The 27,117-nt window shown below is 35.1% G+C and overlaps 1 protein-coding gene across 8 annotated transcripts in view; it reads left to right on the forward strand.

Annotated features, from left to right (window-relative positions):
- Positions 1–27,117, forward strand: part of RIMS2 (regulating synaptic membrane exocytosis 2) — a 747,502-nt gene that overhangs the window by 461,695 nt on the left and 258,690 nt on the right. For all 8 annotated transcript variants that reach the window (XM_015145837.3, XM_028852821.2, XM_077943948.1 and 5 more), the window contains 2 exons: positions 4,299–4,455; positions 18,682–18,798. In XM_015145837.3, coding sequence (XP_015001323.1) covers positions 4,299–4,455; positions 18,682–18,798 — 274 coding nt within the window. The remainder of the gene's footprint in view (positions 1–4,298; positions 4,456–18,681; positions 18,799–27,117) is intronic.

The raw sequence follows: 27,117 nt of genomic DNA on the forward strand, positions 1-27,117 counted from the left end.
AATTCCAAATTTTTGTTTGTCTGTGAAAGTCTCTTTCTCCTTCACTTTTGAAGGATAATTTCACAGGTCATAGGATTCTAGGTTGGTGGTTTTTTTCTCCCAAACCTTTAAATATTTCACTCCGCTCTCTTCTTACTTGCGTAGCTTCTCTAGAAAAATCATTTGTAATTCTTATCTTTGTTCTTCTATAGAGGAGTGTTTTTTTCTTTTCCTCTGTCTTCTTTCAATAGTTTTTCTTTTTCTTTTTTCTCCCTGTCGTTATTATTTTGCATTTGTCCTGCTTGGTGTTCTCTGAGCTCCCTAGATCTGTGGTCTGTGGCTTGGTTCCTGACATTAATTTGGGAAAATTTCAATCATTATTCTTTCAAATCTTCTGTTTCTTTCTCTCTGTCTTCTCTATCTGGTATTCTCATTACAAATATGTTATACCTTGTGTAGTTGTTCCACAATTCTTGAATATTCTTTTCTGTTATTTTTCAGTCCTTATTCTCTTTGCTTTTCAGTTTTTGAAGTTTTTATTGACATATCCTCAAGTTCAGCGATTCTTTTCTCAGCTGTGTTCAGTCTACTAATAAGCCCATCAAAGGCATTCTTCATTTCTATTACATGTATTTCTTTTATCTCTGGCATTTCTTTTTAGATCTTAGAATTTCTATCTTTCTGCTTGCATTGCTCATCTGTTCCTACAAGCTGTCGACTTTGTTTATTAGAGCCCTTCATATATTAATCATAGTGGTTTTAAATTCTCAGTCTTATAAATCCAGCATTCCTGCTGTATCTGATTCTGACACTTGCTCTTTTTACCCAAATTGTGTTTTTTGCCTTTTAGTATGTAATTCTTTCTTTCTTTCTTAATTGTTGCTCTTTTTTTGCTTTTTTATCTAGTCACAAAATGTAATTGATTCATATTGGCCTGGCCTGAACTCTATTCTTGGATCTTTTCTCTATCTTACTCCTTCTTATAGTGATCTCAAGTCTGTTTAAAGTCCATGCCTTTAAATAGTTATCTATATGCTAAAACTCCCAAATGTACATCTCCAGTCAATTCTACTTATTTTTTCTTTAAATTTTTATAGTTTACTGCCCACCTGACATCTTCACTTGGAAATGTAGTAGATATCTCCAGCTTAACATGTCCAAAACTAAACTTTTGATCCTTTCCACCAAACCATGTCATTTGGTAACTTCATTCTTCTCCTTGAGTCAGAATTTTAGATTTGTTCTTGTCTCTTCTCTTTCTCTCATGTCTCTCAAATCTTTCACAAAATTGTCTTTATTGCTATGCCTTCAAAATACATCCACTTCCATAATCTCCATTATTATCCTAGTTCAAGCTGCTGTTATTGCATGTATGATTTACTACCTTGTCTAGCCTTAAGCAAAACTTAAAACATGCACAATTTCTGCTTAAAACCCACTAATGGGTTAAAATCACTCAGATTAAATGCCAAAATGTTTGCAATAATGTACAAGCTTCTACATAATCTTCCCCCTTCCCTCCGAATGTCTCCAATATCTGCTCTTCATCACTTGCTCCACTCCAAGCACCCTATCCTCTTTGCTGTTCTGTGAACATGTGAGATGCACTGCTACCTTGGGGCCTTTTCACTTGTCTTGGAACTCTTCTCTCTGTGTTTATCAGCTTGGAAAAACATCTCATTCAATTCTTTCTGAAATGTCACCTTCTCAATTTGTGTTATCTAGTCTAACCACCCTATATAAAATTACAAAATGCCCTCCTCTTCTGGCATTTTGATTTTCCTTTTTCTTGTTCTATTTTACTAAATATGTAGTGTATATATAGCCACTAGCTGTATGTGGTTATTTAAATGAATTTAAAAGAAACATGTTTAAATTTTAGATTCTCATTATACCATCCAGATTTCAAATGCTCAATAGTCATGTGTAGTCTAGTGGCTACCAAATTGGACAGCACTGATAGAAGAGCATTCCATCATTTTAGAGTTCTATTGGACAATACTGTTCTAAGTTTTATAAGAACAATTAATCTTGTTGCAATTTCTCTAACCTTCAGTATGAATTGTATACTGATATCAGCTTCATCTTCCTAAAGTATTACTTCCATCATCAGAGCAGAATGTAGTATTGTGAGACAGTGAGAGCACTGGAGTCAGAAATATCTTCTTTTAAGTCTCAACCCTGGTATTTGACACTTAATTTAGATTTTTTTTTACCTCTGTTTTCTCAAATGAAAATGGAGGTAATATCTTCTTGGCAGAGTTGTTTTCTATTATATAGTATATGTGTTCCTGGGAAAACCTTGTGCTGTGCAAAATCATGGACTAAAAACAGCAGAGCTCTGGAAAAAAAAGGTTAAGAAAGACCGTTCAAAACTCAGGCAGCTTTGAAAACTGAAGAGTAAAAATTAAAATAACACTATTAAAAAGTCATGTTAAATTTTAAGCAATAAAAATATTTACTATATAATAGGAGTCTAAAATAAAATGAAAGTATCTAGATGGAAGGAGTATATCTAGATGGAAAGAAGGATAAGTCTGCAAAGTTATGAACTCAAGGGGACGATCCACAAACACCAGTAAAGACTCACTCAGTACATATATCTAAGACAGAGTTTGTGACCAAAGAGCCAAGAGGAGGAACATGAGATTCTTGGGATGAATGGGCATTGTGTGCAGTTCTGTATTTTTCTGGTTTGCTGCATCCCGCTGTGTTAGTGTACTTTACATTCAGCTGCAATTATTTGGAAGTTGTAGTGGACACTGTTGATGTTCCACCCATATCCCCTTTACCAGCTCATTTACTCATCCAGTTACAGAGAGTGTTGATTGTTAACAACTCATAGCTGTCCCTCTGTCTGGAGAATTGCCTGGTCAAATGGAAACCACCTCATCCATAAGGTTAAACACCTTGCCGACTCTCCACTGGCAGTCTTTAGCCAGTAAGTGGCTAGCACAGGAGTACAAAAATCCAGGCCTCTTACCTCAAAGTCAGACCAACCCTGGGCAATTGTTCATGTTTCAGAGCATACAATTGGATCAGACTGAGAATACATCATTGCTTAGTTTCTTCCCTTTTTTCTTACCCTATTCTGCTCTTCTCCTTTTTCCTGAGGACACTACTTCACTTATCTATGTGCATGTGAATCTTTGTTTCTAGGGAATCTAATGTGAGATAATAGTGTAAAACATTATCAGGATAGGAAATACCACATATGAACAGTTGTTTCTGAGTTATTTCTGAAACAAATGTTGTAACAGAACACTTTTTTAAAGTGCATAGCAGAGTTCCTAGCACATAGTAAAACGTCAATTAATAATAGCCACAAAGAGTATGATGAAGGTAATGGTGGTGGTGGTGATAATATTACTTCCTGCTCAGAAATGTTCAGGCTCTTTCCATTACCAACCTCATGATGTTTTAGATGTCTACAACTTGAGTCAAACTTACTTTTCCTGCTCATTTCCATACTGCTGCCCCACATTGAACTGTTGTTTTTCTACCAACTTAGAAGTCCTTCTACTTTCCTTCCATCTGTCCACATACCAATTGCTTTCTAATACTCTTTTAGATAGTATCTCTTCTAATATTCTTTGTGTAAATGTGTCAGATCATTGGGCTGTTACTTTCCTCTGATTTGTCGTATTTTTATTCTCAGACTTCTACTGTATATCAGCCCTGTCATATACTGTAAGAAAAATGGTAGCCAGGTGCAGTGGCATGGGCCTGTAGTTCCAGCTACTTGGGAGGCTGAGGTGGAAGGGTCATTTGAGGCTAGCCTAAGCAACATAGTGAGACCTCCATCTCATTAAAAAAAAAAAAAGGCAAAAACCATTTACACATGTACTACAAATGGTATTCAGGGTGTTTTCTAAAACTTTTATCACTTAAAGAAATGATCTTAATGTTTAGGAGTTTTTTATGAGCTTAATAATTTTAAATAATAATTGTTAAGAATTATTTGAAGCTTTTCTAGGTCATTGAAGAGATGAAAATATTTTTAGAATAAATTTGAATCTTTTATTGGAGATAGTTAACTGTATATAAAATTTTACTCTAAGTTTATATAAAAGCTTTACCCAGCACAATGCCTTAGATATAGTAACTATCTAAATATTTGGATATCTGTCATTCCTTTTTAATTTATGTATTCATAAAATGTTTTGTCATAATATTATGTTTTATTCTTTATACTTTATATTTAATATATTAGAAGTCTTTCAACTTCACCAACATTTTGTTTTTGAGTAAAGTACAAAAGACACAAAGGACTTAGTGTATATATATAACTATAATATTTATTAATTTTATACCTTTAGATTATCGACATGATGGTCGAGATCTTCAAAGCTCAACATTGTCAGTGCCAGAACAAGTAATGTCATCAAACCATTGTTCACCATCAGGGTCTCCTCATCGAGTAGATGTTATAGGAAGGACTAGATCATGGTCACCCAGTGTCCCTCCTCCACAAAGGTAAGATAGACTACTCATTTTATTTGTAGGGTGGCTGTATTACTCAGAGGGACAAAACTAATAGGATATATGTATATATGAAAGGGAGTTATTAGGGAGAATTGGCTCATGTGATTATAAGACTTTGTCTTATAATCCATAGGACTTCTGCAAGCTGGGGAAGGGAGAAGCCAGTAGTGGCTCAGTCTGAGTGTGAGTCCATTTTGAAAGCCTTAAAACCAGGGAGGCCGACAGTGCAGCCTTCAGTCTGTGGTCAAAGGCCTGAGAGCCACCAGCAAGCCACTGGTGCAAGCTCCAGAGTCCAAAAGCCAAAGAACCTGGAGTTGAGTATCCAAGGGCAGGAGGAGTGAAAGGAGTTAACCAGCACAGGAAAAAGAAAGAAGCCAGAAAACTTAGCAAGCAAGGTTATCCCACCTTCTTCACCTGCTTTGTTCTAGCTGCATTGGCAGCTGACTGGATGGTGGATTGGGTGGGTCTCCCTCTCCCAGTCCACATATTCAAATGTCAGTCTCCTCTGGCAACATCCTTACAGACACACCTAGAAACGATACTTGACCAGCCTAGGCATCTTGCATTCCGTTCAAGTTGACACCTAATATGAACCATCACAATGGCATTATAGACCTATTTATCACATATCATTAATAATCTCTAAAGATAAGAGATTCTTGTGGAAAAAGAATTTAAGGAAAAACAAGATGGTTTTATTTATTTAAGGAAAAACAAAATGCTATTCAAGGAAAAACAAGATGCTATACAATAACCTGCATAACGAGAGTAAAATGAAATATGACTTATTTTGTAATTTTAGACTACCTATATGTTATTTTATTTTAAGAGTTCAAAATAACTCAGAAGAACCAGTTTTCAATCACATATTGATATGAGTATATCTAGGTAGAACCAACTAATTATACTCATGAATGATATAGATAATTGGTAATTTAATATATAGGAAAAAATGAAAATTTGACTGATGTTTAAAATTAGTAACAAATATCAGAATAATAATTTTTTTCTTTCTTTTTTTTTTTTTTTTTTTTTTTTGAGACAGAGTCTCGCTCTGTCGCCAGGCTGGAGTGCAGTGTTGCGACCTTGGCTCACTGCAGCCTCTGCCTCCTGGGTTCAAGCGAGTCCCCTTCCTCAGCCTCCCGAGTAGCTGGGATTACAGGCCCACACCACCATGCCCGGCTAATTTTTTGTATTTTAATAGAGATGGGGTTTCACCATGTTGGCCAGGATGGTCTTGATCTCCTGACCTGGTGATCTGCCTGCTTTGGCCTCCCAAAGTGCTGGGTTTACAGGTGAGAATAGTAATTTTTAAAAGCATGTGCAGTGGGACGAATGGCTCAGAAAATCTGCAGCTAGCAGTCTTAAGCTTACTAGAAATCTCTGATTAACCCGGTTAAGTACAGACAAGCTTAATGGAATAAGAATCATGGAAATAATAGGTGAAGCTAACAAGACATATGTGCATAATTTACATTGTACATACTTGGAATGTTTAAGAAATTTTGACCAGTTAGAATGACACACTTATACATCCTATTTTAAATAAATAATTGAGTATTTGACTAAGAATTTTAATTCAGTCTTAATTTTACACAGAATATTGGAATGTCTAAGAGAGCTTTAGATTTATTATATTTGAAGGATATAAGCCACTAAAATAAGATTTATGTAACTTAGACAATTGCAGAAATTAAAAAGAATATCTGATATATTAAGTTGACAAACATGGTTTAAAATGTTTGAAGATGTTGAATTAACAAAGTTTATAAATGGGACCAAAATTATTAAACATTTTTTAAAAGTACTTAACTGTGGTACACTTATCAATATAATAACATGTGTAATCTGAAATTTAAAGTTTGAGAACTAGTTTTAAATTTGTAACTTTAATAAACTGAACCCTACCCTCCTCTAGGAAAATAAAAGAATGCCTGTGTACGAGGAAAAACAACAATGTTTTTGTTCTTTGTACACTCTACTCAACACAGAACACATTTGTGACCAGATTTGTGGGGATTTTTTCCCACACCAAGCAACTTGCCAGCAGATAGCACCTAAGTATCCTATAATTCAGTTCAATTCTGACACTATAATCTGGAAATTGTATCAGATTTCACATGTTAAAGGGTTAAAGGCTCAGTCCCACAAGACTGTCCCCTACTTCAAATGCCAATTGCAAGTCCCAGATTGTGACCTATCCAGTTGTAAATTGGAGTTTCCATAGCCCCTCTCCTTAATTTGATAATTTGCTTGGACAGCTCACAGAACTCAGTTAAACACTTTAATTATGTTTACCAGTTTATTATAAAAGACATTTGTTAAAATGCAGATGAAGAAATGCGTAGGATGAGATTTGGGCAACATGGAAGCTCATCAAATCTTGTTCAAAAGTTTCTATAGAGTTTAATCTCCAGCCCTCAACCCTCTTTCTGTAGGTCAGTAGGTGGGGCTGAAAGTTCCAGCCCTGTAATCACTTGGTCTCTCTGTAGACTGGTCCCATCAAGAGGATATCCAGGGGACCCACCCTTAGTAATCATTAGCATAAACTCAGAAGTTATCAGAGGGAATCAGTAACAAAAGACACTCTATCACTTAAGAAATTCTAATGGTTTTAGGAACTCAAGACAAAAACCAAATGTGTTTCATATTATATCACACTTTATTTTATCAGGTAAAGAACAGTTGAACAGTCCAATAGAAGATAGGAATATCTATCTTTTTAAATATCTACTGTTTTAGATCAGATTATGTTTCATATGATAGAAAACCCATCATAACAGGAGTTCAAACAAAGTGTTTATTCCATTATGAAACAGAAGTGTGTAACTAGACAATCTAGGGCAAAAATGTTAGCTTAAAAAAAGGCATCATTGATAAATTATAGAGAGAAGTAACATTTTTAAAATACAAGTAACCTTATCATTCCAAAAGAACACAGAGAATATGAAAACAAAGGCATGAAAAAATATAATAACTATATATCAACTAAAATGAAAATAAGATCCCAATTTCAATCAGAAGAAAAAAATGAATGCAATATCAAAAGTGTCATAAAGGACAAAGAAATATATGTTCTAGGAAAAATTACTGAATTCAAAATATATAACCATTACTACCACTTTGAATTAGACAGTCTGTACTTTGCACAAAGACTGGACCAAAAGCCAAGAAAGGGCCAAACTGTAGCTAGAATTTTGCTCAATTGTATGCTCATAAGGCCATTTCTGTAAAGAAGCAGTACTTTTTCAAATTTGCCCTGAGGCATTATAAAAACTAATAAAAATACCTGGGTATAATGATCATGGACAAATTTGTTCCTTAACATATAAAGAGCTTCTAAAGATAAGAAGCAACAACTGGCAGGGTTATAGAAAGAAAGAAATAAACAATTTTAGTTGGAAGTTTTAACATATCCCTAACGGAAATCAATAATCAGGCCCCCCCCAAAAAAATTAGCAATGACTTAGAAGGTTTGAATAATGTCAAATTTATTATGTTACTCAACTATGCTATATTTTGTATATGTATCTTTTTGTGTATCTCAATATAAAATTACATACCATTAAAGCAAAGAATATAAATTATTTTTAACACAACATAACTTTACAAAAATAACTGGTAACAGAAACTCGTTAAAAAGTAAACCTCAATAAATCCCAGATAAATCATTTTCTCTGAATATTATTCAATAAACTTATAAAGCAATTTTGCAAAGATAGTTTTTAAATTCCTAGAACTTAGCTAAAATACTGTGAAATAACTTTTGATTATAAGTGAAATATTTGAGATATTAGGAAATATTAGGATTGAATGACAAATGAAAATGATGCAAGCATTTGTGGGACACAAGCAGTATTTAGGAAATTTTTATCTTAAAGGATAGTTATCAAAAAATAGGAATGCTTCAAAATGATGAAATAGGATATTACCTCACAACTGTTAGAATGGCTCTTATCAAAACGCAAAAAATAATATGAGATGGCAAGGACGTGGAGAAAAGGGAACCCTGGTACACTATTGATTGCAATGTAAACTAATACAGTCATTATTTAATGAAAACAGTATGGAGGTACCCGCCAAAAATTAAAATGGAACTATCATATGATTCAGTAGTTCCACTACCAAGTATCAAAGGATATGAAATCAGTATGTCAAAAAGATACCTGTGAGGGGACAAAGCAAGATGGTGGAATACCTACATCATTCATATCTTCACAGGACTACCAAATTTTACCAGCTATCTGTACACTGAAAAGCACTATCACAAGACCCAAAAATCAGGTGAGCACACACAGTACCTGGTTTTAACTTCATATGATTGGAAGTGACATTGAGGAGGGTTGGAGAGACAGTCTTGAATCACCAATGCCATCCTTCTCCTATCCCCCACCAACAGTTGTTCAACATGGAGAGTCTGTGCATTTGGGAGAGGAAGAGCGCAGTGACTGGGGAACTTTACATTGAACTCAGTATTGCTATGTCATAGCAGAGAGCAAAGCTGTGCTGGGCTCGGCCAGTGCCTGGATATGGAGGAAGCATTTGGACCAGATTTAGCCGGAGAGGAATCACCCATTCCATCAGTCAGAACTTAAGTTTCTTAGCAAGCCATGCCACAGTGGGACAAAGTGCTCTGGAGACCTAGGTAAACTGGAAAGGACACAAAGACTACAACTCCTGGGCAGCACCTAGTGCTGGGCTGGGCTCAGAGCCAGAGGACTAGGGTGGCACATGACCTAAGGAGATACCAGATGGCATGGCTAAAGGAGTGCTTGTACCACTCCTCCTCCAACCCCAGGCAGTGCAACTCACAGCAATTAAAGTGTCTCCTTCCTTCTGTTTAAGGGGAGGAGAGGAAAGAGTAAAGAGGGCTTTGTCTTGCATCTTGGATACCAGCTCAGCCACAGTAGGAGAGGGAACTAGGCAGAGTCATGAAGCCCCCATTCCAGGCCCTAGCTCTGGCATATTTCTAGACAAACACAGGCCAAAAGGAAGTTGCTGCCTTGAAGGGAAGGACCCAGTCCTGCAGGATTAATCACCTGCTGAATAAAGGCCCCCTGGGCACTGAATAACCAGCAGTGATACCCAGAAACTATGCTGTGGGCATTGGGCTCTGAGATGTGCAGGCTTCACAGGTGACTCAGCACATTCCCACCTGTGGTGGCTATGATGAAAGACTGCTTCTGTTTGAGAAAAACAGAGGGAAAACTAACATGACTTTGTCTTGCACCTTAGATGTCAGCTCAGCCACAGTGGGTTAGAGCAACAGGCTCATGGAGTCCCTGAGTACAAAGTTAGTATAGGCTTAGCATTTCTGTACCTGCCCTGGGCCAGAGGGGAGCCTATTTCCCTGAGAGGTGAGTCACAGGCCTGGCAGCATTCACCACAAACTGACAGAAGAAACCTTGGGCTTTCAGTGAACATTGCAGTGGCCTGACAGAACTCCCTTGTGGGCCAGTGGTGGTAGATCCCACAGGGAGAGGCTCTTGGGCCTGTGGAAAGGGGAGGGAAGAGCAGAAAGGACTTTATGTTGTGGTTTGAGAGCCAGCTTAGCCACAGTAGAATAGAACATCAGGAAAATTTCTAAGGTGTTTGACTCCAATCCATAGCTCCCAGATAGCACCTGTGGATCTGCTCAGGGCCTAGGGGAACTTACCACCTTGAAGAGAAGGACCCAAACCTGGATGGCTTTGCCATGTGGTGATTGTAGAGCCCTAGGACCTTGAGTAAACATAGGCAATAGTAGCTAAGTAGTGGTTACAGTGGGCCTTGGGCAAGCCCCAATGCTGTTCTGGCTTCAGGTCTGACCCTGTGCAGAACCAGTGGTGGTAACCACAGAGGTGTTTGCATCACCACAACCCCACTTCCAGGCAGCTCAGCAGAGAGAGAGAAAGAGACTCCATTTGTCTGGGAGAAAATAAGGGAAAAGAATAAGAGTCTCCGGTGATCCAGAGAATTATTCTGGATCTTATCAAAGACCACCAAAGTGGTACCTCTATGAGTCTGCAAAAAACAGCATTATTGGGTTTGCGGCCCAAGTCCCTTTGAATACCTGGAAAACCTTCCCAAGAAGGATGGGCATAACAAGCCAAGACTGCAATAGATACCTAACTCTTCAATGCCAAGACACCAAAGACCATCTATAAGCATCAGGATCATCCGGGAAAATATGACTTCACCAAAGAAACTAAATAAGGCACCAGGGACCAATACTTGAGAAACAGATATGACCTTTCAGATAGAAAATTCAAAATTGCTGTTTTGAGGAAACTCAATGAAATTCTATATAACACAGAGAAGGAATTCTGAATTCTATGGTAAATTTAACAAAGAGATTGAAATATTTAAAAATAATCAAAAGATATTCTGGTGTTGAAAATTGCAATTGAAATACTGAAGAATGCATCAATGTCACTTAAGAGCAGAATAGATCAAGCAGAGGAAAGAATTAGTGACCTTCAAGAGGCCATTTGAAAATGCAAAGAGCAAACAAAAGAAAAACAAATAAAAAACAGTGAAGCACACCTACAAGATCTAGAAAATAGACTCAAAAGAGCAAATCTAAGAGTTACTGACTTTAAGATGGATAGAAAACAATACAAAAGATCAATGAAACAGGTTTTTTTAAAAGATAAACAAAATTGATAACCTTTAGCCAGACTAACAAAGGAAAAAAGAGAGAAGACCCAAATAAACAAAATCAGAGATGAAGAGAACACATTACAACTGATACCACAGAAATTCAAAGGATAATTAGTGGCTGCTGTGAGCAACTATATGCCAATAAATTGGAAAATATAGAGGAAATGCATAAACTCCTAGACACTTACTAGATTGAGCCACGAAGAAATCCAGTAGCTAAACAGATCAATAACAAATAACAAGATCAAAGCCATAATGAACAGTCTCCCAGTAAAGAAAAACCTGAACCCAATGGCTTCAGTGCTAAATTCTAACAAACATTTAAAGAAGAACCAATACCAAATCTACTCAAACTATTTCAAAAAATAAAGAAGGAGGAAATACTTCCAAACTCATTCTACAAGGCCATTATTACTTTGATACCAAAAGCAGACAAGATGCATTAAAAAAAAAAAAAAACTATAGGCCAATATCTCTAATGAATATTGATGCAGAAATCCTGGAAAAACAAAACAAAACAAAACAAAAAACTAGGAAACCAAATTCAACAATACATTAAAAAGGTCGTTCATCATGACCAAGTAAAATTTATCCCTGGGATGCAAGGATGATTCAACATATACAAGCCAATTAATGTGATATATCATCAGAATGAAGTACTAAAACCATATGATTATTTTAATTGATGCTGAAAAAACTTTTGATAAAATTCAATATCCCTTCAAGATAAAAACCCTCAAAAAACTGAGGATACAAAGAACATACCTCAACATGATAAAAGCCATATACAACAGACTCACAGCTAGTATCATACTGAATGCGGACAAACTGAAAGCCTTTCCTCTAAGATCTGGAACACAACAAGGATGCCGTGAATATGAATGAATACCACTCTTATTCAACATAATACTGGAAGTCCTAGCTAGTGCAATCAGACAAGAGAAATAAATAAAGGGCATCTAAATTGGAAAGTTAGAAGTCAGGTTATTCTTGCTTGCAGATGACATGATCTTATATTTGGAAAAACCTAAAGACTCCACCAAAAACTATTCGAACTGATAAATTCAGTAAAGTTTCAGGATACAAGATCAACATAAATCAGTAGCATTTCTATATGGCAACAGTGAACAATCTGAAAAAGAAATCAAGAAAGTAATTCCATTTATAACAATCACAAATAAAATTAAATACCTAGAAATTGACTTAACAAAAGAAATGAAAGATCTCTACAATGAAAACTAAAACATTGGTGCAGGAAATTGAAGATGACACACACAAAAATAGAAAGATATTCCACATTCATGGATTAGTATAATCAATGATGTTAAACTTTCTATACTACCCAAAGCAATCTACAGATTCAGTGCAATCCTTATCAGAATACCAATGGCATTCTTCACAGAAATTGGAGAAATAATTCTAAAATTCATGTGGAGCCGCAGAAGACCCAGAATAGCCAAAACTATTCTGAGCAAAAAGAACAAAACTGAAGGAATCACATTACCTTTCTTCAAATTATGCTACAGAGCTATAGTAACTGAAAAAGCATGATACTGCCATAAAAACAGACATATAGACCAGTGGAACACAATAGAGAACCCAGAAGCAAATCCATACACCTACAGTGAACTCATTTTTGACAAACGTGCCAAGAGCATACATTAGAGAAAGAAAGTCTCTTCAATAAATGATGCTGGGAAAACTGGATATCTATATGAATAATAATGAAACTTGACCCCTATCTCTTGCCATATACAAAAATCAAATTAAAATGGATTAAAGACCTAAATCTAATACCTCAAACTATGAAACTACTACAAGAAAACATTCAAGAAACTCTCTGGGACATTCATCTTGGCAACAATTTCTAGAGTAATACCCCACACACAGGCAAACAAAGCAAAAGTAGACAAAAGGGTACAGTGGCTCACGCCTGTAATCGTAGCATTTTGGGAGGCCGAGGCAGGCGGATCACGAGGTCAGGAGATCGAGACCATCATGGCTGACATGGTGAAACCCCGTCTCTACTTAAAAAAAAAAGAAATTAGCCGGGCGTGGTGGCGGGCGCCTGTAGTCCCAGCTACTTGGGAGGCTGAGGCAGGAGAATGGCATGAACCTGGGAGGCAGAGCTTGCAGTGAGCAGAGATCATGCCACTGCATTCCAGCCTGGGCGACGAGTGAGACACTGTCTCAAAAAAAAAAAAAAGTAGACAAAAGGGATCGTATCAAGTTAAAAAGCTTCTGTACAGCAAAGGAAATAACAAAATGAAGACACAACCTACAGAATGGGAGGAAATATTTGCAAAGAAGCTATCCATCTGAAAAGGGATTCATAGCCAGAAAGTATTAGGAACTCAAACAACTCTATAGGAAAAAAATTCCAATAAGCCAGTTAAAAAGTGGGTAAAAGATTTTAATAGAGATTTCTCAAAAGAAGACATACAAATAGCAACCAGGCATATCAGAAGATTCTCAACATCACTGATCATCAGAGAAATGCAGATCAAAACTACAATGACATGTTATCTCACCCCAGTCAAAATGGCTTATATCCTAAAACAATAACAAATGCTGGCGAGTATGTGAAGAAAAGGGAACCCTTGTACACTATTGGTTGGAATGTAAATTAGTACAACCACTATGGAGAATGGTTTGGAGGTTCCTCAAAAAACTAAAAATAGAGCTACTATATGATCCACTATCCCACTCCTTGGTATATACCCAAAAGAAGGGAAATCAGTATATCAAAGAGATATTTGCACTGTTATGTTTGTTGAAGTACTGTTCACAATAGCCAAGATCTGGGAGCAACCTACATGTCCATCAGCAGATTAATGGATACAGAAAATGTATTTGTACATGATGGAGTACTATTCAGCCAGAAAGAAATGAGATCCTGTCATTTGTAACAACATGGTTGGAACTGGAGGTCGTTATGTCAAGTGAAATAAGCCAGGCACAGAAACACAAACATTGCATGTTGTCACTTATTTGTGGGATATAAAAATCAAAACAATTTAACATATGGAGATAGAGACTAGTAGGATGATTACCAGAGGCTAGGATGGGTAGCGGGGGTGAAGGGGATGTGGCGATGGTTAATGGGTACAAAGAATGGAAATAATAAATAGAACCTAGTATTCGATAGCACAACAAGGCAACTATAGTCAAAATAATTCAATTGTACATTTAAAAATAACTAAAAGAGTATAATTGGGGCCAGGCACGGTGGCTTACACCTGTAATCCCAGCACTTTGGAAGGCCAAGGCAGATGGTTCATGAGGTCAGGAGTTCGAGACCAGCCTGGCCAATATGGTGAAACCCCATCTCTACTAAAAATACAAAAATTAGCCAAGCGTGGTGGTGCACGCCTATAGTCCCACCTACTTGGAAGGCTGAGGCAGGAAAATCGCTTGAATCTGGGAGGTGGAGGTTGCAGTGAGCCAGGATTGCACCACTGCACTCCAGCCTGGGCAACAAAGCAAGACTCTGTCTCAAAAAAAAAAAAAAGAAAAAAAGAAGAGTATAATTGGATTCTGTGTAACACAAAATATAAATGCTTGAAGGGATGGATTTCCCATTTTCTATGTTGGAATTATTAGGTATTTTGTGCCCTTATCAATATATCTCCTGTACTCCATAAATACATACACCTATTATGCACTCACAAAGTTAAAAAATTAATATTAAAAAAGATATCTGCACTCCCATGATCATTGCAACATTATCCACAACAGAATTGATACAGAATGAAACTGTCATCAACAGATATACAGGTAATAAAAATGTTAATATACACAATGAAATACTATTCAACTTTTAAAAAGAAGAAAATTCTGTCATTTCTGACAACATAGTTGAACCTAGAGGCCATTATGTTAGGTGAAATAAGCCAGGTATAGAAAACAAATACCAGATGATCTAATTTATATGTAGAATCTAAAAAGTTGCAGTCTCTGAAACAGAGAAAAGAGCCTGGTGGGGTGAGAGGATTGGGGAGATATAGGTCAAAAGACTCAAAATTTCACTTAGACAAGAGGAATAAGTTTAAGAGATCTACTGTATATAATGACAACTATAGTTAATATATATTTGAAAATTTCTGAGAGAGTAAAGTGTTCTCACACAAAAGAATACATATTTGAGGTAGTGCAAATGTTAAATAGTTTGATTTAGCCATTCTGCAATGTATACGCATATCAAAACATCATGTATACCATAAATATGTGCAGTGTTTACTTGTCATATCAAACCATCATGTATACCATAAATATGTGCAATGTTTGTCATATCAAAACATCATGTATACCATAAATATGTGCAATGTTTACTTGTTATATAAAAACATCATGTATACCATAAATATGTGCAATGTTTACTTGTCATATGAAAACATCATGTATACCATAAATATGTGTAATGTTTACTTGTCATATGAAAACATCATGTATACCATAAATATGTGCAGTGTTTACTTATCATAAAACATCATGTATACCATAAATATGTGCAATGTTTACTTGACAAAAAAATTTTAATGAAAATAGAGAACTAAATAAACACTGAATTTAGGAAACAGTACAGAACAATGGAGAAAGTCCTGAAGAAATATGAAGGAGGGAATTAATGAAGATTAGGGAAAAATCAGTGAAACTGAGACAAAATGAGGCACAGAGAGTAAGAAAAAGAAGTGAAGATAAGAATGTTTGTTAACCCAAAAGTCAGTTATTTGAAAAGATTGGTGACATCAATACAATAAAAGGACTGTACATGAAAAATGAGCGGTATAAATAAATAAAACGTTGAAAAAGAGAAACAACTACAGATAAGAAAAAGACTTTAAAAATAATAATCATTATGAAATTATGTTATTAAATTTGTTAATCTAGGCAAAATGGTTAAATTTCTGAAATAGATATATTAAAATTGACACAAGAAGAAATGAAAGTTAAATAAAATAACAATGAATGTTCATGACCAGCCTGGCCAACATGGTGAAAATACAAAGCATCTCTACTAAAAATACAAAGCAATTAGCCAGGCGTGGTGACAGGTGCCTGTAATCCCAGCTACCTGGGAGGCCGATACAGGAGAATTGCTTGCACCCGGGAGGTGGAGGTTGCAGAGAGCTGAGATTCTGCCATTGTACTCCAACCTGGGGAAGAAGAGTGAAACTCAGCCTCAAAAAAAAACCAATTAAATAATAATAAAAAATAACAACCAGCAAATAGGTTGAAACAGTACCCAAAGACAAACTACTGTCTTCCCCCCATCCATCCGTAAAGAGATTTCCAGACTAAAAAGTTATTATGGGTAAATTTTAACCAAGTATTTGAGAACTAATATCTGTTCTATACAACTGGCTCTAGAAACAGATAAAGAAGGGAAGTTGCCTAATTCTTTTTCTGGAACTAACATAACCTTAGTTCTAATTCTTAAAGTATAATAAAATATATATGTATTCCATTTTCATTTTTTTTTTCAAGGACAGAGTCTCACTATGTTGCCCAGGCTAGACTTGAACTCCTGGGCTCAAGCAGTCCTCTAGGCTCAGATGCTGGGACTATGTGCCTCTGTGCCCAGCTTAAGAAGCCCATTTTAGTTACAAACATATGTAAAAAAATCTTACTTTAAGTAAATCTAACCATGAGTTTAAATCATGGCAGTGAGACACCAGAAAAATTGTCACGGTAATTCATCTTATTAATGGACTAATGGGGAAATAAATCTTACTAGAGGCAGAAAAAGAATTTTATTGTTCAACTTCTATTCACATAAGATAGTAAACTAGAAGAAAACCACCTACACTTCATAAAGGCTTAATAAAGCAAGCATTATAATGGAAAAACTTTAGAGGAATTTACATTAATAGCAGAAATAAGAGATGGATGTTCATTAATATTGTCACTGTTTGAAATAGTGCTTCAGGTCCTGAAAAGTGCTAAGAAAAGGAAATAAGAGATTTCAGGATTGGAAGAGAAGAGGTGAAAAATCATCATTATTTGTTAATGATAGGATTATCTACACAGGAAACCCAATATAATCAAAATATTAAAACTAATATAGGAGTTCTGCCAAATAGCTGTCTATAGATCAACTTATAAAATGAGCAATTACTAGTTGGAAAATATAATAAAATGTAAGTGCTATTCTCAAAAGTAACCTGAAGTATCTAACAATTCATGTACTAAGAATTCACAGGATCTTTTTAAGTAAGATGTAAAACTTTGGGTAAGCAATCAATGAGAGATACGCCCTATGCATGGGTAGAATTACTTCCTATAATAAAGATATCAATTTTCCATAAATTAGTTTATAAATCTAATGCCATAACAATCAAAATTTTATGTGCAAATAAAATACCAATAAATCCATTTTGAAAAAAGAAGAGAAAAATTTGCCAGCAGGCAAGAATAATTAAAACTAGGATGGAACTTGAATAACAGCAGCAAAATAGACATATCGAAGGGAATCGATAGTAAAAGAATAATATATATGCATTTACAGTGATATTTATATGTGAACTTGACATATGATGATAAAGTGGCACTACAATTAATATGGAAAGGGTGGGTCCGACAGGATAGGAAAATTAGCTCACCAGTGGAATAAATTAAAAACTGGACTCCTGTCTTTCATCCTACAACATGACATGCCATGTCTTAATTGTGTTTTAAAGGGCTGTTGCATGTCATCAGGGATGAGGTAAGAGTTGAAGCAAGAGATTACTTAGGTAGCTTTTTTTCCCCCTTTTTTTTGAGACAGAGATTTGCTCTTGTTGCCCAGGCTAAAGTGCAATGGTGGGATCTCCACTCACCGCAACCTCCGCCTCCCAAGTTCAAGTGATTCTTCTGCCTCAGTCACCCGAGTAGCTGGGATTACAGGCATGCACCACTACGCCTTGCTCATTTTTTATTTTTTAGTAGAGACGGGATTTCTCCATGTTGGTCAGACTGGTTTTGAACTCCCGACCTCAGGTGATCTGCCCACCTCAGCCTCCCAAAATGCTGGGATTACAGGCATGAGCCACCACACCCAGCCTAGGTAGCTATTTTGATGGCATATTCACAATTATGGTAGTTTGGACTAGAGTGGTATCAAGGGAGATGGCACAAAATGTGCAAATTTTGACTTGTTCCCCTAAGCTCTGAACTCATGTCCAACCACCTATGAGGCATCCCTATCTGCAGTCCTATAGGTCATGTATACAAATGTGTCTAACACTGAACATATTTTCTCCATACAAATCTACTCATCCTCTTGAGCATATTATTGAATATCAGTACTAGAGACCTGGTAGTCATCCTTTAATAACTTTGATAGTCCTTATCATATCCCCACTGTTATTAGTTTAATTTGAGCTCCTTATGCTGCATCTGTTATAGCAGTAATCTTATTTAACTGTCAACCTTCCACTGAAACTTATACCTTTAACCGAGATGCAATTAGTGAAAACAAAATTTGGACTTCACCTTAGAGTGACTTTGTCTTTTTCTATTGTGCTTTAAAATAAACCTCATTTCTTAGTGTTTCAAATGGTTTACTAAGATACTTAATAGATCTTGTTGTTTTAGTCGGAATGTGGAACAGGGGCATCGAGGGACACGCACTACTACTGGACATTATAATACAATTAGCCGAATGGATAGACATCGTGTCATGGATGACCATTATTCTCCAGATAGAGACAGGTAAATATGATTAAATACTATTAGACCTTATTAGTAATATAATCACTGCTTTCAGGAAGGGGTTACCATAAAATGTTTTCACATATTCCTTTATCTTAGTTTCTAAAACAATGTTTTTCTGTTACAACACTTACATTATTTCTTATGACTGCCACATTGTTAAAAATAAATAAACACAACCTTTTCTCTGGTAAGAAAAAAACAAAATTATCTTTCTCTTGCCATTTTGGTTTTTTGTTTAATCAAACCAGTTAAGTTAGTGAATCTGTATAAGTGATTATAATGTTAATTATAGTGAAACCAAGATGTTTCATTATTTTTGTCATAACCAATTATTATATATAAATACTTTCATGAGACAAATATTTTAAAGTCTTTTACATTCATCAGAGAAATTGGTGTGACTTTTCACATATAGAAGTATTGAGACAGAGTCTGATTTGTTTAGGAAACATTTTATGATTCATGAAGAGGTTTTTCCTCATGGCTTTCAGTAAACCTTTTAAGCATCTTAAAGATTGATTGCTGTATTTGGAAGAGCTCTCTGAATTTGCTCCATTAAATGTGACAAACTTGGAAGTAACATGGTATGTTATAATGCTTACATTAACTACTATTAATATTTTTAAGTTAAGCAAATTGATAAACTCTAATTCATGCTTTGGTTATACGTGAAGTAAGTGCCATTATATTTCCCCAACTCTTCAAAGGATATGATAAAATAATGAAGGAACTCAGAAGTTCCTTTGTATGCATCCTAAACTGATTTTAGGAAGAACATTTAGGGGCTTTTAAATAAGCTGATATGAGAAATTACTGTTTACATTTATACACTTAATTTTTTTGTCTAAATTAAGATTATACTTAATTCATGCTTATAATTTCACTGTGATTTAGTATACTTCTCCAAAAGTAAAGAGGGGATATCATAGTCTTTAATAGTGTCTAACAAGTATTGGTTTTTGTGCCTGAGATCTAAGAAGAAATTATATATAAGAAGTTATTAAATTAATATTGCTTTTAGTGATAAATGAAAGTTAATGTATTTTATTTTTAATTTGCTTAACTTTTTCTTAGTAATCTATGTCTTTAGGGGTAATTACAGACATGCTACCTATAGAAGTTGATGCTTATCAAGTACAATACTGTAATAGAAAGAAGAGTAACTATGTTGGCATGATTAGGAGTTGAAAGGAGTCATATTAGGATGAATGAAGAGGTATTTTAGTTGCCTAATAGCATTTTAATGAGCTTGATTGTTTCTGGAAATTATTTATATATCAAGTCATAAACTTCTTGTTCCTTGAAGGTTTGTTAATGGAAATGATGAGAGAGAAAATTCTGAAATGAATTTAAACTTTCTTCAATTTTATGTGAAGTTTTATTTTAATGAAAAAATGGACTTTATTTTCTTTAAGACAAGCAAATACTGTCTAAATCTTGCAGAAAAAGATAAAATTAACATCTGGAATTATACTTATAAATAAAAATGATTGCTATCATGTAAAATGCATAATACTTTATAAATATTTAAAGGCAAATGACCCTAGGTTTAATGGCAACACAACTTCCTATTAAAGCCTAGATGATTAATCCTTGGTATTAGTTAATGTGGTCATATTAGGTAATTATCATGTCAGAGAGATCCTACAATGTGCATTTTTATATCTATCTCAATTTATGTCTACAACTGAAACGTCATTTTTTTATTTAAAAAATTTATAAATCTTTTAGTTTAGCAAAAATGTTCATATAATTGTTTTCTGAAGTTTTCGAGAAAATTGATCCATGTGGTTTTTATTTTTCTTTTAGACCACTGTTGATGCCAGATCAAAATTTATCTTAATTGTGAACTGCCTTAAATCCTTTTTTCAAATAAGTAAAATAGAATTTTATTTAAATAGGAATATAAAACCATTTCTAATATTATTTGATTATCTGTGTAATCATTTATTAATAGGAATAAAAAAGTTCAATATTATATATATAGTCTATCACATTATTAAGCAACAAGTTCTTAATTTCTGTTTTATCTTAATATTCTAAGAGTTTTGGTAATAAAATGCATATGGGTGCATTATGATTTTAGAAAATAAGAATACTCTAGAACTCTTACAGTGAATTTTCATGAATAGCATTTTAATCAATAGTAATGTTGATTTAAAAGCCTAAGAGAATTTCCTTTGAGATAATAATAGTAATTTAGGTCTTTTGAGAGGTGCAATAAATAACCTTTCTTGTCAGTAAGAATTGATGCACTGGACTAGAATGTATTTTGTTGAATGTAATATTATTTTATTGAATCTTTTTCATAGGATTTGAAACCAAATGGCCTTGATTTTGAATGCAGGATTTAACCTCTTGCTACCTGTGTCTTTGGGAAAATTAACCTCTCTGACACTTGATTTTCTTTTCTGTAAAATTAGAATATCAGTATCAACTTTACTGAGTTGTGTAGATTAAATGACTCGTATCAACTTTATTGAGTTGTGTAGATTAAATGACACTGCCTCCAATTGTATAGTAAGTACTGAAAATTCCTGCATTTTAAAAGGCTATATTCACTTGCAAATAATTTACATTTAATGTGCTTAGTAATCAAGAAAAAAGAGAGAGAAATCAGCCAGTTCATGTAGTGTTGTTGTTGTTTTGTTTATTTGTTTGTTTTTTGAGACAGTGTCTCACTCGGTCACCCAAGCTGGAGTGCAATGGAGTTATCTTGGCTCACTGCAACATCTGCCTCCCAGGTTCAAGCGATTCTCCTGACTCAGCCTCCCAAGTAGCTGTGCCACCATGCCCAGCTAATTTATTATTATTATTGTTTTTTGGTGGTTTTTTTTTTTTTTTGTATTTTTAGTAGATACGGGGTTTTGCCATGTTGGCCAACCTGGTCTTGAACTCCTGACCTCAGGTGATCCACCCGCCTCAGTCTCCCAAAGTGTTGGGATTACAGGCATGAGCCACCACACTCGGCCCATGTAGTTTTTTTTTGTTTTTTTTTTTTAAGTTTTGTATATAATGAATGTAGGGCATGAATTGGACCTTGAAAAATGGGCATGTTTATTCAGGCAAGACCAAGAGCAAGGATGGACTATATTGAATGAGAAACGATGCTATTTGACATTCATTAATAGTACTTGGTTAAACTTGGGTGGTGTAAGGAGAAGATATAGTATTTATATCCTTTCTATAGGTAATATAAAAATAATTTATACATAAAATTTTTATTAGGTCTTTGTTTCTCTGCATATCTCACTGTAGTATCATTAGTCAAAATCCTATTCTGCTTTGCAAAGTAAATAGATGCTTTACAAGTAATTTAGAAACCTGGATGCAAGGACTCAGCTAAAACAAGGAATTATTAAGCGTATCTTTCATCTTCTACCTCCATTCCCCCGCTTTTTATACCATTGTTTTTCCGATAGGTCCTGGTAACTGCTACAACTAGGAACATAATTTTTCCTGAGGCAGACTATGTGGCCTTAGTATTAGAAATCAGTACAAAAATTAGCCGAGCGTGGTGGCAGGTGCCTGTAATCCCAGCTAGTCAGGAGGCTGAAGCAGGAGAATCACTTGAACCCGAGTGGCAGAGGTTGCAGTGAGGTGAGATCGCACCTGGGTGACAGAGTAAGACTCTGTCTCAAAAAAAAAAAAAAAAAAAAAATTATTTTAAGAGCTTTTTGTTTACTTGAGTTAGTTTACTATTAGAATAAGTATAGAGTATTAGTATTTCTGTAACATGTCAGAAGTACTCCATAGTATGCATTTTTATGTCTATCCTGGAGGCCAAAATACATTAGGGGCATTTATTTCCATAGAGTATACTTTTAGTATCATAAGAATACAGTTAATACTGGCAAAAGATAAATTACTTTACAAACTTTTTTTCTCCTATACATTCAATTAATAAGTATATATTCTAAAAAGCAAAATGCCCCATTATATGGACCACTGGCATACCTTACACACTCATGCTATTTCTCTATTCCTTGTCAAGTCACCTACCAGAAAGTATAACACACACTCATAACTATTTCACCAAAAAGAATAGTCTCTTTTTTCCTTTCAGTTGTCAACTATGAAGGAAACATATCTCTAATAGTTTAAAATTATAAAGTAAATGAAAAAAGAAAATTCACTTTACAAAAATAATATAACATTTTATTTTACTTATTTTATTTGCTGTGTTTCAGAAACATTTTAAGATAGTTAAATCATACTGAGTAGAATGTAAGGACTACAACATAAGGAAAACATTAACAATATTAAAGACACATGCCAAGCACAGTGGCTTATTCCTGTAATGCCAGAATTTGGGGAGGTTGAGGCAGGCACATCACTTGAGCCCAGGGGTTCTCAACCAGTCTAGGCCATATAGTGAGACCCTATCTCCACACACACAAAAAAATAAATAATAAAATAAAGTAAAATTATCCCAGATGTGGTGGTGTGCACCTTTTTTTTTATCTCAGCTACTCTGAGGTGGGAGGATTACATTAGCCCAGGGAAGTCAAGGCTGCAGAGAGCTGAGATCGCACCACTGTACTGCAGCCAGGGTGACAGAGCACGACCCTATCTCTAAATAAATAAATAAATGAAAATTTTAAAAGTTTTTGCATTAAGTAAGGGTTGTTGGAAACTATAGTTTTATTTAAGAATGGAATATTTTATCGCCCATTTTTGCAGTTCTTTTTTGTATGGACTAAAGTGATTCCTAAAGGGGACATTCGGCTAATTTAATATAGTAGAAGAACAATTCATTATAAATAGACTTTTGTGTTGTCTTTTTTTTTTTTTTTTTTTTTTTGAGACGGAGTCTTGCTCTGTCCCCCAGGCTGGAGTGCAGCGGCGCAATCTCGGCTCACTGCAACCTCCGCCTCCTGGGTTCATGCCGTTCTCCTGCCTCAGCCTCCCAAGTAGCTGGGACTATAGGCGCTCGCCACTACGCCCGGCTAATTTTTTGTATTCTTTAGTGGAGACGGGGTTTCACCATGTTAGCCAGAATGGTCTCGATCTCCTGACCTCGTAATTCACCCGCCTTGGCCTCCTAAAGTGCTGGGGTTACAGGCGTGAGCCACCGCGCCCGGCCTTGTGTTGTCTTTAAAGATTCTATTGCTTAAGAATCCAAGTGTCTAGAAATTGGATTAGTAATCTAGTTTAATACTTGAAATAGTAATTTTTTATCATGAGCCTTAGAATCTATGACTTCTTTATTTTGTTTTTGCTTTTTAAAAGTTAGTAAATGTATTGTTTTTCTGTTTTTCTCTTTTACAGTGATTTACTGCTCAGATTGGACTAACTGCAGTTTTAATATAACTTACTTTATTTGTTTAAGTCATTATGCATATTTAAGGCACTATTCATACTTATTGCTCAAATTTTATAATGTCCATTAATTTTGGAAAAAAAGTAAACATGGTTCAGTGGAGAAGTGTATTATGTTTTAAGGTTGTACCAAGTGGATGCAGCAAAGGACTTTGAGTATGGCTATGGACCTTAGGTAGATTTTAGAGGGCTTACTAAAACACAAGGGTAAATTTTGTATGTTCATGCATGAGTTTTTATAGTTTTCAACAGAACCTCAAAGACGGTCATGACCAGATAAGGTTAAGAACTAACATGACTAGAGACAGAAAAGAAGAATAAAATAAACTGATGCTTGATAAAGGTGATTCTTGCTTAATGGCTGCTTTGGCTTTATAGGGACAAAGTTAATTATAAGACTCTTTAAGGAAACTATTAGAAATTGGATGATTATATATATATATTTTATAAATTTATAAATTTTAACAAGCTTTGAAGTTTACATATTTTCTGTTATTCTTAAGTAATTTTGGAGAAAACCTATTCCTTTTAAAGCAGTAAAGCCCAACATCACAACTGTTGGGTATTATTTCTCTTCTTCATAAAGCTATGAATACTTTTTTAAATATTTTCTTACATAGGCTCATAATCTTCCAGAAATTGGGTTAGTAATCTAGTTTAATACTTTGAATAGTAATTTTTTATCATGAGCCTTAGAATCTATGACTAGAATGTTTCTATAATTATATGAACCACATATGAACCACTGCTGTTTTTTGAGTGAAGGTTCATCATGAGAACAGTATAATTTGGATTTTACTTTTAAGTGCAATCCAAAATATACTTGAGTGGGTCAGCCATTGTGCACAAAGATTTAAAACAGACATTATCCTGGTCTAGCTGGACAAATTATCATATATCAACTAATTTTAAAATGTTGAAGACTGTGTGGCAGAAGGATAATAATATTGGAACAGATTGGAGAGAAAATTACTTGATCGGGTGAACTGGAAAAGGCATTACAGAGAAGCTGGACTTCAAAAGTTGAATAAGACTGTGAAAAGTGAAGCAGTGGAGATGGAGAATGGTGGGCATTCTTGACAGAATGATGAACATGAACAAAGTCTTGAGTCAGGAAAACACATGATAATTTAGAGAATCTTAGGTAGTCTGTTGTACCTAGATAAGAGGTAGTGGTATGGGGAATGGAAAGGGGTAGAAGATGAAGATTGAAAGTAGTTTAGAACTTTTAGGGAATTTATACTTGTTTTTTGATATCAGGAACCAGTGAAGGATTTTCAGTGAGGTACCGATATGATCAGAAAGCATAATATGCAAATAAACTTCTGTAGACAGGATGAAGATTGGATTGAGTCAAGGGAAGACTGGGGTCTGAAGGTAGGAAGACCTAAGAGAGGGTTGTTTAAATAGGCATAGTAAACCTGATTTAAGGTGGTGGCAAGACAAAAGGTAAAGGAGAGAAATCTGAGTTATTCAGGCATCAGAACAAGCAAGGTTTGTAAATCAATTGAATGTGAAAAATGAGGAAATGGAGGAGTTAAATTCTGAGACCGTAAAACTTGGCTTATTAAATAAATATTTTAATCCTTAGTTGAAGTTCGAATTGTAAGAGATTACAAAAAGAGGAATAGCTGAAGTATTATATTAAGTTCCAAAGGGAGATTAAAGAATTGTGTTAGAGATTAGAAGGGACTTCAGAGATGATGGAGTCCTATGTTTTGTAGCGGTACCTGAGAGACTACTATGACAGGTAAAAATGAGGCTAAATGGATAAGGATCTAGGCTTCTTACTCTCTTTAGCCAGCATCATTCTGATATTATTTGATTACTGTATATTGATTCTATATCAAATTTTGTTTGAAAAAAAGTGATCTGCTAAAAAAAAAAAAAAAAAAGAGTTTGAAAACCACTGCTCGAACCTCCTCATTTCACAAATTGGCACCAATGTCCAAATAGGCAAAGGGTATTGTTCCAGTCTCACAATGAACATGTGTTTTCCTGAAGTGTCTATCTGTCACTCAAGCATTATGTGGAGAGCCCAGAAGCAGATAGAAAAGTGTTGTGCCACCCAAAGAATAATCAGTAATAAAGCAGAGTTACTGTTTACACCATTTAAAAAAATTGCATTACTTAGAAAGAATGTGTTGGAATATAAGATCAGGAAATGAATCTTGGAAAACCACTGCCTCTCTACAGAGAAAGGAAATCCAGTACATTAAATGCATGAAGAACCAGTCATATAGGTGAGAGACCAGGCTATATGTACAAATGTGTTAAGAGCCTGAGTTTTGAATTAAGAAAGCCCTGACTTTGAAACCCAGTCCTGCCACTTACTATATAGCTCTGAACAAGCACTCACAGCCTCAGTTTATCTGTCTGTGCAAAAGTGGGAATAGTAGAACCTACCTCAAAGAGTTGTTATGAGAAGTAAATGAGATAATGTAGGCAAAGCTTTTAATGGTGTACTTGGCATATAGTTCATTGTTAAATAAATATTATGTTTAATAGCCAAAGAGGTTTTAGAAACCAAAAAAGGAGAGAGTATTAAAAAATAGAGGTTTGAAAATCAATGTCTAATACCAAAGGTAAGTGGACTATGATGAGGATTAAGAGGAGAAGAAAGAATTTTGGGGGGATTTCACATTCATAAGGTAGCTTCGAGAGTGTGGTAGAAGCAGAAGTCAAATTACAGTAAGCTTAAAGCATGAAAGCAAAATCTGGCAGAGGTGGCAAGAATTGTAGGTATGTATTTTACGATGTTCTATATTGAAAAGAAAATGAGCGAGATGCAGTGGCTTGAACGGAAGGAAAGGTTAGCAGGGGTTTTATTTTTAGGGTTAAGTGCAGTTGAGGAAGGGAAGGCAGAAGAGAATAATAAATGAAGCAAGGTCATATGGGAAGCAGGATTACAAGTAGAGGTATCTCTTTAGGTGCAGAAGACAAGGACAAGTGAAGATTTAAATGTATGTTTACTTTAGAGATAGAATTGTGGAA

Source organism: Macaca mulatta, chromosome 8, assembly GCF_049350105.2.
Source record: "Macaca mulatta isolate MMU2019108-1 chromosome 8, T2T-MMU8v2.0, whole genome shotgun sequence".
NCBI classification, from domain to species: Eukaryota; Metazoa; Chordata; class Mammalia; order Primates; family Cercopithecidae; genus Macaca; species Macaca mulatta.